Here is a 15274-nt window from a genome sequence, read left to right on the forward strand (position 1 = left end):
ACTTGTTTGGGGAAGAGGTTCGTCAAATTTTATTGCTGACTTACAACTTATTTTGTCTACGTTGTGGAAGATCTGGGGAAAGGTTAACCAATTTTGGCACTGGGGTTAAAATTTGACAGCCCATCGACCTTGGCGCGAAAATGAAACCTAACCAAATAAATTCAAGGAAACGATATAGCGACGGGCTTACGTCTGGTTGCAAGCTCCTAAAGAAAGGGGGCAATGACTTTTACAGCGGCAGAGGGGTAAGGAGAGGAAAACATTTTGAATCAAAGGAGGCGAACGACGGTCAAAAGAAGATTTATGGAAATAAAACTTACTCGCCTTTCCCAACCCTGAATCAAACTTTGGAACACTACCTCGCTCTAATAAGACGCTTGCACTGCATGCTAGGGGAGAGGGTGTCCCCCCGAGCTCTGCTTTGGCATCTCGATATGCAGATTGATTTTCGAGCCAGAATCCCTTGCACGAATCAGATCTACATCTAGAAGGAGTTGCAGGACCTCTGGTTTCTTGACATATCGAAACCGGGTTAAGCTTCAGCGTATGAGTCACTTCCCCACCTAAGTTTTTAAGTCGTGAATGCAGTTACGCAATGAACGATTTATCGCTGTCTGATGAAGTGGAGGAAAAATTGGTATAAACTCCCTTTGTAATCTAGCAATTTTATATTTAATTACGGTTAGCAAGCGCATTCACGGTTCTACACATGCGTTGTTACAATAGAGGTCCCTGACGTCATCTGAAAGCCTTGATGACAAAAGCATCAAAAATAGGCAGACCCAACAAAATCCTATAAATGTTTATTATTTACACGCATAACGGTAAAGGTAAAAATAAAGATGTTCCACTCAATTGTAGAGCAAAATTACGGTTCGCTTGAAATGGCAAGGCGCCATTTTTACACCAAGTAAAACCTTATCATCAGAACAAGTGGAATCAACAGTTCGAAGAAAGGATTTTGAGAAATATTTTCCGTCAAAGCGTTCCAATCGCCATCACATTTTGTTCCCAAAATAAAGTAAATCACTTGTAAAAGGACAGTTCAACCGCCCAAAAGTTAAAAGAACTACTCTCGAATTGAATGTATATCTCAAAAATATATATTATGTCACAAATGTAAAAGTACAAACGGAGCGGTCTTCGATTGTCTGCCTTCTTGGATTGTTTGTCTTCCTGAAAAGTCTTTGCGACGACTGCTTTTTTTCAAAAATTTAGAACACTTAAATCAGATAATTAATCTCAAAACTATTTTTGTAACTGTTCTAGTGCGAAAAAATTGCATCACAATCGGAAAATTACTTCCACGAGTGAAGTATCTCTCTACGAGGTGATTCTGCTCGCATAAGTATCACAAATTTGGAAGAGTCCATTAATCTGGAAATGAAAAGGAAAATAATGTGAAGGTTACGGTGCTTACTAAAATCAGAACCAGCCGAATAAGCCATTAAATTTCTTTAGAAATCTACATTGTTGCACAGGAGTTACCGGTAAGACCAACCGCTCCAATGGAAAAATTTGGCAAACTTGATGCATAAATTAGACCTGTTTGCTTTGGGCGAACCGGTCAAATCACAGTGAGGGACAGAAAAGAGGAAATCTGTTGGTCCGAAATAAATGTTTCGGTCTTTAATTTCCCACAAAAAAGCAGACAAACAGACAAACAGAAACTTATTGATATGAGACAACACGTACCTGATTCATTTGACTCTACAACTGGCGAGAAGGACATCAGGTTATCCACAGCCCCGGCCACAGAGGTCGACACGGAAGCAAAGAAGACGGAGTCTCGTCTTTTCTCACTCTTACCTGGAGAGTCAAGACTAAACACAGCCAACTGACCGCATGGCGTCACGGCGCGTGAGCCTTCTTTTCCAGCCCCTGCGGCCAGCGTAACGAGCGGCGAACCATCATTATTGGCAGGAAATCGTCGCACCACGTGTTCCGGTGACATCATCCCTAAGCTGTCTCCAAGTGCAGGAGTCTTGCTGTTCTTAGAGGGAGATACATATATCGTGGTCTTCGGCATGGGAGTAATTTGGCGGGAGTTTGGAGATGGTGTGTCCATGTCTGAGAGATACCTGAGGATGTGTATGGGTGTCCTGCCTGTCTTGGGTTCACTTTTAGTGATTGAAGGCTTGAGAAAGGTGCCGGGTTCGTCTGGCGGAGTGATGTTGACATCTGCGCCGACAGCGGTGCCTTCCAATTTGGGGTCCTTGTTAGCAAACACGATCTCTAAAAGACAACATATAAAAAAATAAACCAAGTAGGAAGCTTATTTTGCAGACTGAGACTTACTTTTAGCCTCAGAACATTGACAGTGACTGCTGCCCGTTCTTGCTTCCCTCCGTTCGTGCTTTCGTTCCTTCTACAACTGGAAGTGTAATTTATCTTACAATCTTATTGGTCGACAATCAACCAATGGCCTCCAACTTACCATCCACAGGCACTGAGTCCACAGGTTTCTTCTCGCAGTCTTCTTCATCCGACGAGGAAGGGCACAGATATCTACAGAATGCATCTGGTTCTTGACCCTTTGGATCGAGATCACATGTTTTAGACTTTACCATAACCCTTCTCTATTAAGTGGCTAAAGTGAAGGTTGTGTACACAAAAAGAGAAAGAGGCTGTAATAGCAAAAAAACGATAACTTTCCAACTCCATAATACTGTTTATTAAATTGCAGCAATATTGGTAGGTTGAAAACTTAACAAAAAACACAAACGAGGTATGAAAAAGAGTACAGAACGAAATAAATAAATACAAATCACACGAAAATAATTGGCAAGCGCTTAGATCTTATAGGAGCAAGGAAATCATCAGTAAACTACCTAAAACGTTAATTATAAGGAATGCGCTCTTGATACAAACCTGACGCATACTATTCTGCCGAAAGTTAAAAAACCTTCGTTTACAGAATGGCCTCCGCACAGTGAAATTGTACTCTCCTGTTTCTAGCCAGGCTTGTTTTTTTTTTTTTTCCACGAAGATCTAAGTTCTCTATTTGAATAGTAATGAATCATAATTTCCGGCCAACTCACATTTTTGGGCAAGTCACATGTAGAAGGCTCCTCCGTTGCTTGGAACAGTTTCACGGAAATTTGTTCCGGAGTCTGCTCAGAAATGGAGAAAACAGGAAACATGTAAGGATTCTAAAATATCATCACTTAAAAGGTAAGGAAATAAAAAGCAAATTCTGTTCGACGGAATTACGACTCTTTCTTCAGATTAATTAATCCTTGCGATAATTGACACAAATTAGCCTTAGCATGAACTCACCATGAAGTCGCTCAATAGGAATACGCAGTGAAAGTAATCTAAATTTTTTTGTCGAATTATGTGAAGCTAGTGGATTCCTCCTGAAGGATATCCTTTTATACTTATGGTTTCAGTTGATTAACTGTTTACACCCTTGAGCAATGCTTGCTTTCTCCGCCACATACCCGTGTTACTGCTTTTAGAGGGCATTCTGGCTGCGTGTCGTTTAATAAAAGACAATTTAATCACACCACACACCTGCATACAGCCACGTGACGATTGTAAGTAGTTCTGAATCTAATTGGTTAAGAGGATGGCGCCAGTTTTGTTGGACCAATCACATGACAAAGTAAAGCAAAAACAAAGCTATCCCAGATCAACTTTGGTACCCGATCAGAAATTGCTGATATATAAAACTTAAAGCCTTACCTTTCCTACAGCTTCGGCCTCTAAAGGCGCCGAATCTCGGTATTTAGAGGGCGTCCTTCGCAATGACCTTCTCAATCCCGACCCAGGGCACTGCTCTTTAGGTTTGGCTTCGGCGTCAGATTCTGATGAGCTACATTCTGCACTTTCTGTCCCGTGTGCAACATTCTCGTCGACAGTAGAAACTCTTCGTCGAGGCCTCTGCTGGTAATAGGGTGTTCCTGAGCGACTGCGGCATTTACGCGCCGAGAAACAGCGCGGAGTTGACCTCTTGGCTTTGCTCTCGACTAGGTCTGGATTATCTTCAACAGCGGTCTCTGTCGGAGTACTACCTCCTTCGTGAGCTGCATATGCAGGCGTGCTTTCTTGACCAGGCGATTGAAAGGTGACTTTTCCCGGAGTCTTTCGAGGTTTGTCTTCTGCAGTCTTACGAGCAGATTTCAAAACTTCTGGTTTCACTTGTTCGAGATCGCAATGAATTTTACCTTCTTGTTGTTTGCTTTCCATTTCACACACGTCTTCCTGGTTTGGTTCTTCAAGTTTCATTCTACTTCCTGTAACAACCATTTCGCTGGCTTGAATGCCATTGTCTGGAGTAAGTCTTAGCCCTGGACTGTCTTCACTGATAATCATAGGTGTGGTCACTATCACGGGTGTGTTGTTACCAGCCATAACACGTAACTGTGGCGTCTTACGAATGGATCGGCGCACTGGTGTCAATACTACCTCCTCGCTACCATCTGCAACACATTTGAATAGGGTCAAGACGCAATAAAATTTAAAGTGCACGCCAAACAATAAGACATTTGTCAATTTAAATTGCCAGTAAAGTATTCTTTTGGTTATCAACTACCATGGTTGAAACTGGATAGTAGGCGCGCTTAACTCTGGCCGGTGCGTTGTGTTCTTGGGTAAGACAATCATTCTCAACGGTGGCTCCCCTTCCCTCAAACACTCATTCTCAAGCTTGTCCCTAAGGGATTTCCAGTCAGGTGTCAGGGCAAGGACCACGACCCTCTCTCTTTTCTTCTTGAAGGACGAAAGAAGACCCTGGGAAAGAAACTAACGTATGCTTAGAAGGAGGAGTGACTTAGGAAACGCAAGGGTTTTAAACCAATCGGAGACCAGTATCCCATCAGGCGTTCAGCGCTTTTCTGGGTTGTTCGCATGAAGTTGAAACCAGGATAAGTTTGGGCTTAGGTCACCTGACGTGTGCAAGGTTGAATCCATTTGCAAAGTTATAAAACGTAAAAGAGAGATATTTGTCTACGTCAAGCAACTTACCGTTTTTCTTACACTTCTTCACAGGTGTTAGAATAGTAACGAAAGCCTCCTCCTGTGATTGGATGAAAACAAAAGCAAAGCTGACAATTTGACAAGCAGAATGGGACCGGAAAAAAAAATGCGACTTCAAATACAGCCGTTTTGCATGGAATTGATTGAAATAAGGATTCATTATGTTGCTGTTTGCCATCAGACGCAACCTCAATCAATTTTCTCTCTCAGACTTTCCATCTCAATCTGTAACAGGAGTTGGTTACTTTCTTTGGTGTAGTTCCTCTGAGAAAATGCTTCTCGTCATTCACTTTAGGCAAGTACGCACACGCGTGGGAATCCGTCGCGTTTCTCGCGCGAGGAACCTCTGTTTGTTGTTCCCTAATGATAGCCATACATATGCAGCAACACAAAGAAAACAGTTAAAACACTTACCTGATGATGTCTTTTTTCGGCTCTTAACTTCTCTTTTTCTTCAGCCATCTTTGCCTTCATTGCCAATCTCATTTCTTGAATTCTGTTTCTTGCAGCAGCCGCTTTGTTGTTAGGTTTAGCGTCAGCATTTTCGGATGGTTTCTATGGTACCAAATCAAAATTAATGTCACCCGAAAACATAATTCCAATGAGCAAATACTTTATTAATCCCTAGAGATGATAAGCATCTTATTTCTCTAAATAGTATAACTATCATCCCTGAATCACACAATTAGGTCAAAAGAATAGAGGGAATGGTTACCAACTCAAGAAGCTCTTGATGGTAAGACAAATTCTCCTTGCAAATATCAAAGGAAAATAGAGAGAACAGAGTGGAGAACTTCCATACTGAATTCTGATGTTAGAGGTAACCCTAACTGGCCTGTAAGTGCAGTTAGTATAGGTAATGTAAATAAACACAAGTAAATTTTCCAAGACAGCAAAATTGCATACCCATGGGGGAGTGCAATTTGTAGTCTTTGTAAAATTTACTTGTGCTTATTTACACCAAATTGTGCCTGAAATCATGGAATTACTTATGAAAAATTTACCCGAAAAAACATCACAGGAAGTCAAGACAGACAGAATTTTGACACCTCACAAGCTATTTTTGTGATTTGCACTCATGTTTACAACTTTGCCCTGGTGTTCCACAAAAAATGCACTATTTTTCATCCAATCAGGAGCACATATTTTTTTCATGTGCACAATTATGCACATAAAGAGTGCCTACAACTGGGACATCAAATATCAAACATTGCACCACCTTTATACAACAATTCTTTACAAGTAAATGACCCTTATAGCACAAGAAAACTTAAATTTTCATACGTGCTACCTGGGTATAAAAATCTACCTTTGCTTTAGTCTTCTTCAAGGATTTCTTTGTCTTCTTTTCTTCTTCTTTCCAGTTGTTTTCCTTTAACTTCTCCAGTGCATCAAACTTAGCATTCACATCTTCAACCTGAAAGGTTAACAAGGAAGCAGAAAAACATCAAATATGTTCTCTCACAAACAGTATTTAGAAATGAAAAGTTAATTCAGATTCATTTCTCTACCTGAAAATAAATCATTTCCCAGAAACCTTGAAGGTCAGAGGCAGTGGCTTGCTTTTCTGCATTTTTGTCCTACAAAAACAAAAGTTTGGCATTTAAACTTAACTTTTTACAAGCTAGAAGAAATTACATGTAGTACCTACTTTGTACATACATAAGTTTAACATGTGTCGTGAATGATGAAGTGGTGTTTGTAAATCCAACCCTAACCCTAAATCACAATGATGGCATCTGCATTGAAGGCAGGCACATCCAGTGTGTATAAGGGGAACATATGCTGTCAAAATTTCCCTTGAACACTTCACTGTAGGAGACAAGTGTAAGACGTGTTTTAAAAATGAAAAAGTTCCTACAGCACAACCCTTGAGTTCAAATAAGGTTTAATTTAGAGAAGGATGTTTTTTATCTTATCACAAGTGTGGGACAAAGAAAAAATTCTGAGTTTCCATGAGGAATCCAACCTCAGACCTTCAGATTCCATGCTTCGATGCTCTACCCCTGAGCCAGAAAGACAAAAAAATTAATTTGTTGCAAGTCTTAACCCTTTAACTCCCAGAAAAGCTTAGCATGTAACTTCTCCCTACAAAATCCACACATTATCCAGAAAACAGGCAATAAGAATACTCAAACTAATCAAGTTAAAGTTTCTATCTTGATCTAACTCCAAATTCTCATCACTAATTTACAAGGAAATGTGTAGCAGCTGGAGGGGAGAATAACAATTAGATCATGGGAGTTAAAGAGTAGAGGAACCTTGTTCTGATACAGTGCAAATGAGGGGGTATAAACTAATAAACTTACCTCACTCATATCTATGAGGCCTGAAAACTGACAGAACCTCTGATCAATTAACAGCTGGGCTTGGCCAATTACTGTCCTTATTTGCCCAGTCACTGAAGAAAATGAAAAAGCTTGATCTAAAATGCAACTTTTTTCCTGATATTTAAGATATTTTAAGTCATAACAACCATTTTGTCTTATTCCCATGAAGCATGAAAAAATGGTGTAGATATTTACATCCCTTTTTCTAAGCATTAAGATACATTTTTTTTGTGACAGTTTTATTTACCAAACTTTTTATACCACCATTAAATACATACAAATGTAGGTAAATCAAGGAACATTCAGTGAACTTATTTTCAGAGAATCACCAACTGGTTTTGAAATAAACCTTAAAGAGACTGTAAAAGATTCTAAGCCATACCTTCCTCACTGAGGCTTTGTTCATCAGCATTAATCCTCTCCCATTTTGCACAGATTTCATTCAACCTGTCAGTCTCCTTTGCTACAAGATTCCTAAAGTATGCTGCATCATGTTGTGTGTCAAGATCGCTGCCATCATCTGTTTCTTCAACTAATGAAGACTGTCCTTGGCTGGACGAAATTTTGGCATCTGTTGGACAAGATGCTGTGTCCTTTTTCTCATCTACATTACTACCTGTACCTTCTTGACTTCCAGATCCCTCACATTTCTCCGTTTCATAATCAGCCATCTGTTGTTCAGTATTCTCTTTTTCATCTAGTGTACTATTCATATGACAAAGTGCAACAGGGTCTTCCCAAGCTGTGCTCTCTGTCTGCATTTCTTCAGTAGATTTCTCCTTGTTGGGACTAAAAAAAGAAGACGCTGATGTTGGAAATATAAATTCTGCAGCACTCTTTGGGCTAAGTGGCTGAAACGTGAATGTTTTTGATAAGTATGTGAAGGTGTTGATGCCACTTGGAGCAGTGAACTGAAAATCTTTGGGAGCAAGAGATGGTGGCCCCAAATCTGGTCCTGGCTTTTTTGCATTCCTATCCACACCTTCTGAGCTGCCTCTACCAAATGAAACAGTATTCTTTATGTTCTCCAGAGCTGGTAAATCAATTTTTGTAAACTCCTGAGTTGTTTCTTCAAGTGGAACTTGTTGGGTATCCTTAACACTTCTTGTTGATTTTTCTTGAAGTTTCTTGGCTTGAGATCTTGTTTTCACTTGGTTTTTTGGCTCTCCTGTGCCAGAAATGAAATAAAATAAATTTATATCATTTGTAAAAGAAAAATAGATCTTTTTTTCAGGTGATTCCAAGGGTAAGAAATTCAAAATCAATTCTACATTTACTTACCTTTCTTGCTGGACTGAGAGACTGCAACATTTTTGCCAGTTGAAGATGATTTCATTTGAACACTTTGCCTTGTGACCCTACCAGTCTTGTCGGAGCTAAATTTAGCCTGATACAAGTACAACCACAGGAGGAATACAGTATATTACTAGTGAAAGCTTGATCACAAAAAAATGTTCAAATTTCACACACATACACAGAGTGAAACAGTTAACGTTGATGGTCTTCTGCCAACTGAATTGTCAGTCAGCAGAAGTTGATCTCACCCATTTTTTCAGACCCTATGAATATCACACAACATGTATTCCTCTGTATACAAACAATCATGCACATGGAGTTCAAAACCAACTCTTGGAACAAATTTACCTAGACTACCACGTATGAGTTTAGACAAGAATCTACTCACTCAGTACTTTTTTTTTCTGTAACCCCTCATTAAGCCTGAAATCTCTAGTCTCAAAAAACAAGGGTGCTAAGGTCTTAAGTTTGTGGCCTGTGGCACCTACATCATGTAGCTTCTGTTAAATTCCAGCCCTGTGCCACATGAATATTCAAAACAAAACTATACCATGCAGTAGAACAGAGGGGTAAGTTTCTTAAGAAACTGTGGTGCTACGTCAGTGGGAGAGTATAAAAAGGTAATTTGGCATTATCAACTAAGTTGATAATGTAAATTGGCCATTACAAAGAAATTCAAAGCTGATGTTTTGGGTGTTAGCCCTTTGTCAGAGTGAATGGAGGAATGAGGATTGTGTGTGTGTGCTCTATTCAGTCTGACAAAGGGCTTGCACTCAAACTGTCAGCTTTGAAACTCTTTACGGTGACCAATTTACATTATCAACTCAGTTGATAAAGCCAAATTACCCTGTTACATCTTATGCAGTAACTAACCTTCTCCTTTAGCTTATCATTATGTGCATCTTTAGATTTGGGATCCACCTTCATATTACTTTTGTAATTAGCTGCTTTACTTGATTCCTTTTTGGCAATCCTAGCTGATGCCCTAGGGACCTGTTTGTCGGATTTGTTTGCAGCAGGCTTGGAGTCAGGTTTAACTGGTTGAGTAACCCCTCTGTTCACTTTCTTCCCAGAACTGATGGAATAAAGAGTAGCATCTTCTTGGTGTTTGACGTGACGCACAACAAAAGATTTCCTTTTCTGTGATTCAGAAGCTTTCTTTTGTTTTCGCTCCTCTTGCCACTTGATTAGCTGCTCTCTTCTGCTAAGCTGTGGTTTTGAAGTTTCATCTTGAAGCTCATCAACTTAAAGAGGAAAATTATATGTTGTAACTAATGCCTCAATTACAGAGGGTGACCTTAAACTCCCATGCGTGACTTAGGCAGAATTTCACGTTACAACATCTATACATTATCAAGAAGATGTGATGTGAATGAAGAAAAAAAGCAATAAGGGGATTATAAGTTGATCAAAAACCAAATTCTTCAAACTAACATCATAACAATTGTATAGTAGACAGTAGGGAGAATCACTAATGTGGGTAAATTTGTAAGGGGTGGAGTTTAATTTCAGTTGGTTTCGTGTATGTATTTTGATAGGTGTAATCTATCACACATCCTTGAAATTTTCAATGGTCTCCTCGCATCATTTCCAACTGGACTGATTGAAAAATTGATAGGAAACAGGATTGCTATCATTAAATTTTACAATATCAACTACTTTACCAGTTACTATGATGAACTTCAGCAACTTCTCAGTTGTGAGCTCATTCAAATTCCACAACAATTATATGTTTACCGTTCTCTCCCGCTTTCGTACACTTGTCAACCACGTTTTCATCAGCCAGTGGAGATAGAGGCATTCTCCTTCGTTTGGAGATTGCATCCATCCTGGAGAGGTGACGTTTTTCACTTGCACGCTGAGCTCGAAAATTACGATCTGAAGCTCTGACTTTTCCGCGAGCCTTGTACGAAGATACATGATCGTATGTAAATTTCTTCCTGGCTATATCTTCCATAGTCCGACTAACTTAAAATAGAACTAGTTATTTTACAAATATGACAAGAGATCAATAGCTTTCTTGGCAAATAAACGATAATTTCTGCTTTAAACTCGTAAAAAATGACTAGACGGCATACGAATGATAGATCACCTAGTTCGAAATTCGTTCCAACGTTTCACTTCTTCAGTTTTGAACTCCCATTCGTCAATTTCACAAATATTGACCAATCACATTGACGATTTGATATCACGTGAAAGTACCATGTGCTAACAGCTCAAACCCTCTCGAGGTTGAGGCTAATCTACCATGAGATCGAGGTTGTAATTGAAATTAGAGACAAAGCATTCATGTTTGTGGACGAGAGTTTCAAATCTTCTCCTTTCTTTACCACGATGGGAGCTGCTCGAATAAAGCTGTCTCCTATCGGAATAGTTGTTCTAGGACTTGTTTTCGTCGCAATAATCTATTACTTATCCACAGATGGCGGAAGTGGGGAGTTCTCTCAGAGGTACTTTGAGGGCGAAGACACAGTATCGATGGAGAGACTGATCAGAACTGCAATTTATCTTGCCGAGAAAGGGGGGGATATCGTTCGGAAAATCCGCAAAGGCGAAGATTTAGGGGTAAGCATAAGAGCAGACATATCCTTGATATCTTTGAGTCTCTTAAAGCAACAAACTCTATACCCATGCAGCAATCAATTACCACTTACAGGTGTGAATGTTTAGAAAGATTATTTGTTTTAGATAAAGTAGCCGCAAGGCTCAATTTTAATGATCGTAAAAAAGCTGACTAACACATTCACGTGCACAGATATCCCTGTTCTCTTTTCGTGTCATTTCTGGATGTTAAGAATTATTAGTAACATCGAAAATTGTTTAAACAAATGTGAGTAGTCCGAAATTTTAATAAAATATGCATAAATGTGATGTGGCATTTACAGTGAGTTTCTGACAACTGACAACGTGGAGGTATTGGTAATTTACATGTATACTTCGAGTTTGTGAGCTTACGAGCGACAGCAATTGCAATTCATTATACCGAAGTTAATTTAAAGTAGTTATTTTAGACTGTATTCAACATGAATTACTTCTACGAACTGATTTTCTCTACCGGCAATATCGGAAGGATAAAATTTTAACTACATTCGGTATAATTTTTAAAAATTATTATAAGCCTAGTTTAGTGGTAAAAATTTTCATGTGCTCAAACGTATTAAGCCTTAATCCTTCAGTTGAGCACATAAAAAGATCAGTTTTTGAATGAATTTGGTTGGACCCGCACTTAATATAATGCAATATAATTGTAATTATAAAAGCAAATTAAAAATCCAAAAAGGAAATATTTAATTATACTTGCTTATGATTAAAACTACCCTCTGGCCTTATGCCTGCTAGCGGAACAATTTTTCAGAGAATTTCTATGAAAAAAAGTTGTTTCAAACTTCTTGAGAGAATCAGATGTTTCAAGCGATTCCAAAAATTAAAAAATTAATAATAATTACATGTTAATTCTGTAAACTATATGCTAATAAATTCAAATTTGGCTCTATTTTTTCCTCTTTTGATGAGTTAGTGCAACTAGTTGTGTCTAATTTGGGTTTGTCTTAGCTATTTACACATGGGAAGTTTGACACTCAAACATCTGCCATTCAAATATCAAACTTTTTTTTTTTTGCCAGACACGAAACATGAAATTAGAGTAATTTGATTTTGCATTCCACAATTTTGTTCTCACTCTAAAGGATGAGTTGGACAAATTATGTTATTTGTCTGAAGTAGGCATCAAACTTAATTATTTTGGGTTGACTCAAGTAGATATCTGAGCTCAATACTTGGAAAGGTTAAGGTTGAGCTATCCCAGGTCTCAGAAAACTTTAAGGATCAGTTATTTAAAGAAAGTTTTGCTGTTGTTTGACAAAACTGTGTCCTAAACAATCCTCAATTTAGCTGAATCTTTTTATATGAACATTTATTTTTGTGAACAGTGTTAAAAGGGCCAAAGACTAATTCTGGAAGGACATTAACTTAATTAAATTAACCCCTCATAAAGAAAGCCTGAGGCCCACTGATTCCATGAAGCCATGCTTTGGGTTAGACATTGTGTAAATAACCAGCCTTAAAAGTTTCCCAATACAATCTATTGATTCAGAGCTGTCAACAGGAGCAGGAAGCCAGCCAAAACTTCTGGATAGTCTTGCCATCTTGAGTGCTGCTGAAAATTAAAAAAATCATTGGTACCTCTGTTTTGAAATTGTTCTATTTGTGGTTGATCCTTTTCCCTTGATTTACAGGAAGAAAGCAAGGGAAAGACTCTTGAAGGAGCCAACAATCCAGTAACACAGGGAGACATGTTATCTCATAGGGCCATGTATTATGGCTTTAAAAAAGAATTTCCTAGGTTAAATGTGGTGTCTGAAGAACATGACCACGGTGAAGTTGATTTAAAAGATGTTAAAGCTCCTGATATCTCTACAATTAAGCTTGATGGCAAACTCTATAACAAAGAGGATGAGGTTGTATCTGCTGGTAGCCTTCTTATATGGATAGACCCGCTAGATGCCACGCAAGAATATACAGAAAATCTTGTTCACTATGTAACTACGATGATTTGTATTGTTGTCAATGGAAAACCTGTGGCAGGAATAATTCATAAACCTTTTCTTCAGGAGACATATTGGGCTTGGGTTGGCCATGGATCCTCAGGTAATATAAATGTGCCACCTGAAAAAGATTCTGCATTGCAAATGCCAAAGGTCATTGTTTCAAGGTCTCACGCCGGTAAAGTCAATGCTACTGTTCGGTCAGCATTTGGTCCACAATCCATGGTGATACCAGCTGGAGGAGCAGGGTATAAGGTGTTGTCACTCTTTGAAGATAAAGCCAATTGTTATGTTCATGTTACACTAATCAAAAAATGGGACATCTGCTCTGGGGATGCCTTGTTGAGAACACTTGGAGGAAAGATGACTACATTAGATAATGAAGAAATTAATTATGGTGATGGTTTTAAACCAGCTAACGAGAAAGGACTTGTTGCTGCGTTACATAATCATGCTGAGTATCAAGAAAAGCTTGCACACAAGTTAAAGTCATAGAAATGGAACAATACATTAGTTCAAAGTTGTTTATAATTTATTGCCTCTTATACCTGTGTGCAAAAAAAAGAAAAAAGACATGTATTTTGAAATTCAATGCATGCATAATTCCAAGAGGCACCTAAATTAGTTGACAGCATCCTGTCAGGGAATCATTTGAAGAGGAAAATCTTCAATGCTTGGGGTTTTTACATGTATGTTGTGGAGCAACATAAAGAAAGGGAAAAAATGGTTTACATTAGATTCTTTAGCATCAATGTAAATTGTTTGAAATTTTTGGGAAAAAACCTGCATAATACTTTTTTATCTGCAGTACATTTAGTCATACTATGCAAATTTTATCTCTGCTGCGAGTGAAACAAATCTGTGGCAGGGATGTCACTTTTGTACACAAAGCATTTTCAAAATACAAGCTTTACTTGTTATTTAAGTGGTATTTGACATTGTATTCAAAGTACAATTATGAGACATGACTCCTAAACTTTCAGAAGTGATTAACATGTAACTTCTCCCTATAATTTTCACATATCATACACCTAACAGGTAATGAGAAAACTCAAACTTGTCTGGTAGAAGTCATTATCTTGATCTAACACCAAAATTCTCATAACTAATTAACAAGGATATGTGTAGCACCTAGAGGGGAGAAATAGCAATCAGATTTTGGGAGTTAATGGTTTAATGCCTAAACTTTTATTACAATCACACTTTGGCTTTTGTAGTAGTAATATTTAAGTTGTATTTCTGGTGAGGGTCACATGACCTCTATGAAGCAATCATAACTCATTTTTTGAGAAAAAGGGGAATCACATAAATTACAAGTAACTCTATCCCAAATGCTTTTACTCATTCATGTTTTAATTAGGTATTTAATTAGTCTTGCAAAAACTGAGCAGACTGAAGTAATATATATTTGGGATAGTAACAAATACATTAAATTTTTTTACATGGAATATACCAAAGGCGCTGTGCCAGTTACTTTAAAACACTCCATCACAGGCCCTTCACCTCTAGCTCTCAAATAAATCACAGATACAATCAAACATGACACTCTTATTCCCACAGTGATGGTCTTCATATTTGCCAGAGGCCACAACATACAACTTACATTTATGGAAGTCCTCAGAATTATCAGAAGTCTATAAATTGTGAACCCTTCACACATACATGTGTAGTTACTAACATGAATATTTTCTTAACTGTGAAAAATAACTTATTGTCTTGTAATGGAGCATACCTGTCATGCATAGGGAAAAAATTGAGGCCCTGCTTGGGATTTCATGGGTTCAAATCCCATACAGGCCTGAATTTTTTTAAGGCCTTATTTTCACCACTGCTTAATTAGTGTGTTCATTACTGTGAAAGATTGCTTTCAAATTCAATTCTTAATCTGCACTTCACTTATATGGTTTTATATGTATTCAAAGTTGTCAACGGGGAAAATCTTTGCACTAGTATATACAACTCTCTTGATCATCAAATTAGATTTTACTCGTGGGTATGTTTTGTTTTTAAAGATTATTCTTTCTGTTTTTTTTTTTAAATTAAAAAGACCTTCGAGTTAATGACCCTTCATTACAGCATTTTGCAAACTTGTTTCAGGAATGAGTTAGATCCATATTTCCATAA

The 15274-nt window shown here is 38.1% G+C and overlaps 2 protein-coding genes across 3 annotated transcripts; one reads left to right on the top strand and one right to left on the bottom strand.

The window, feature by feature from the left end:
• Nucleotides 1-785: 785 nt before the first annotated feature.
• Nucleotides 786-10734, bottom strand: LOC113680080 (uncharacterized). 2 transcript variants are annotated; one of them, XM_089189638.1, is made up of 15 exons: nt 10344-10733; nt 9480-9850; nt 8592-8697; nt 7693-8478; nt 7290-7381; nt 6492-6560; nt 6290-6397; nt 5395-5535; nt 4969-5020; nt 3688-4424; nt 3517-3555; nt 3042-3113; nt 2438-2534; nt 1696-2235; nt 786-1377 (listed from the first exon to the last, which is right to left on the bottom strand). In XM_089189638.1, exons 1-15 carry the CDS (start codon nt 10561-10563, stop codon nt 1373-1375), a joined length of 3435 nt encoding a protein of 1144 aa, XP_089045764.1. In that variant the 5' UTR covers nt 10564-10733; the 3' UTR covers nt 786-1372. The 2 variants fall into 2 exon arrangements, with proteins under 2 accessions (XP_089045764.1, XP_027052882.2); XM_027197081.2 differs by lacking the exon at nt 3517-3555 and having other exon boundaries at nt 10344-10734.
• A 126-nt stretch (nt 10735-10860) lies between these two features.
• Nucleotides 10861-14607, top strand: LOC113680079 (inositol monophosphatase 3). The gene is made up of 2 exons (XM_027197080.2): nt 10861-11171; nt 12842-14607. Exons 1-2 carry the CDS (start codon nt 10896-10898, stop codon nt 13643-13645), a joined length of 1080 nt encoding a protein of 359 aa, XP_027052881.2. The 5' UTR covers nt 10861-10895; the 3' UTR covers nt 13646-14607.
• The last annotated feature ends 667 nt before the right edge of the window (nt 14608-15274 follow it).

The sequence above is a fragment of the Pocillopora damicornis genome, chromosome 12, assembly GCF_964200805.1.
Source record: "Pocillopora damicornis chromosome 12, jaPocDami1.2, whole genome shotgun sequence".
In the NCBI taxonomy this organism is placed as follows: domain Eukaryota; kingdom Metazoa; phylum Cnidaria; class Anthozoa; order Scleractinia; family Pocilloporidae; genus Pocillopora; species Pocillopora damicornis.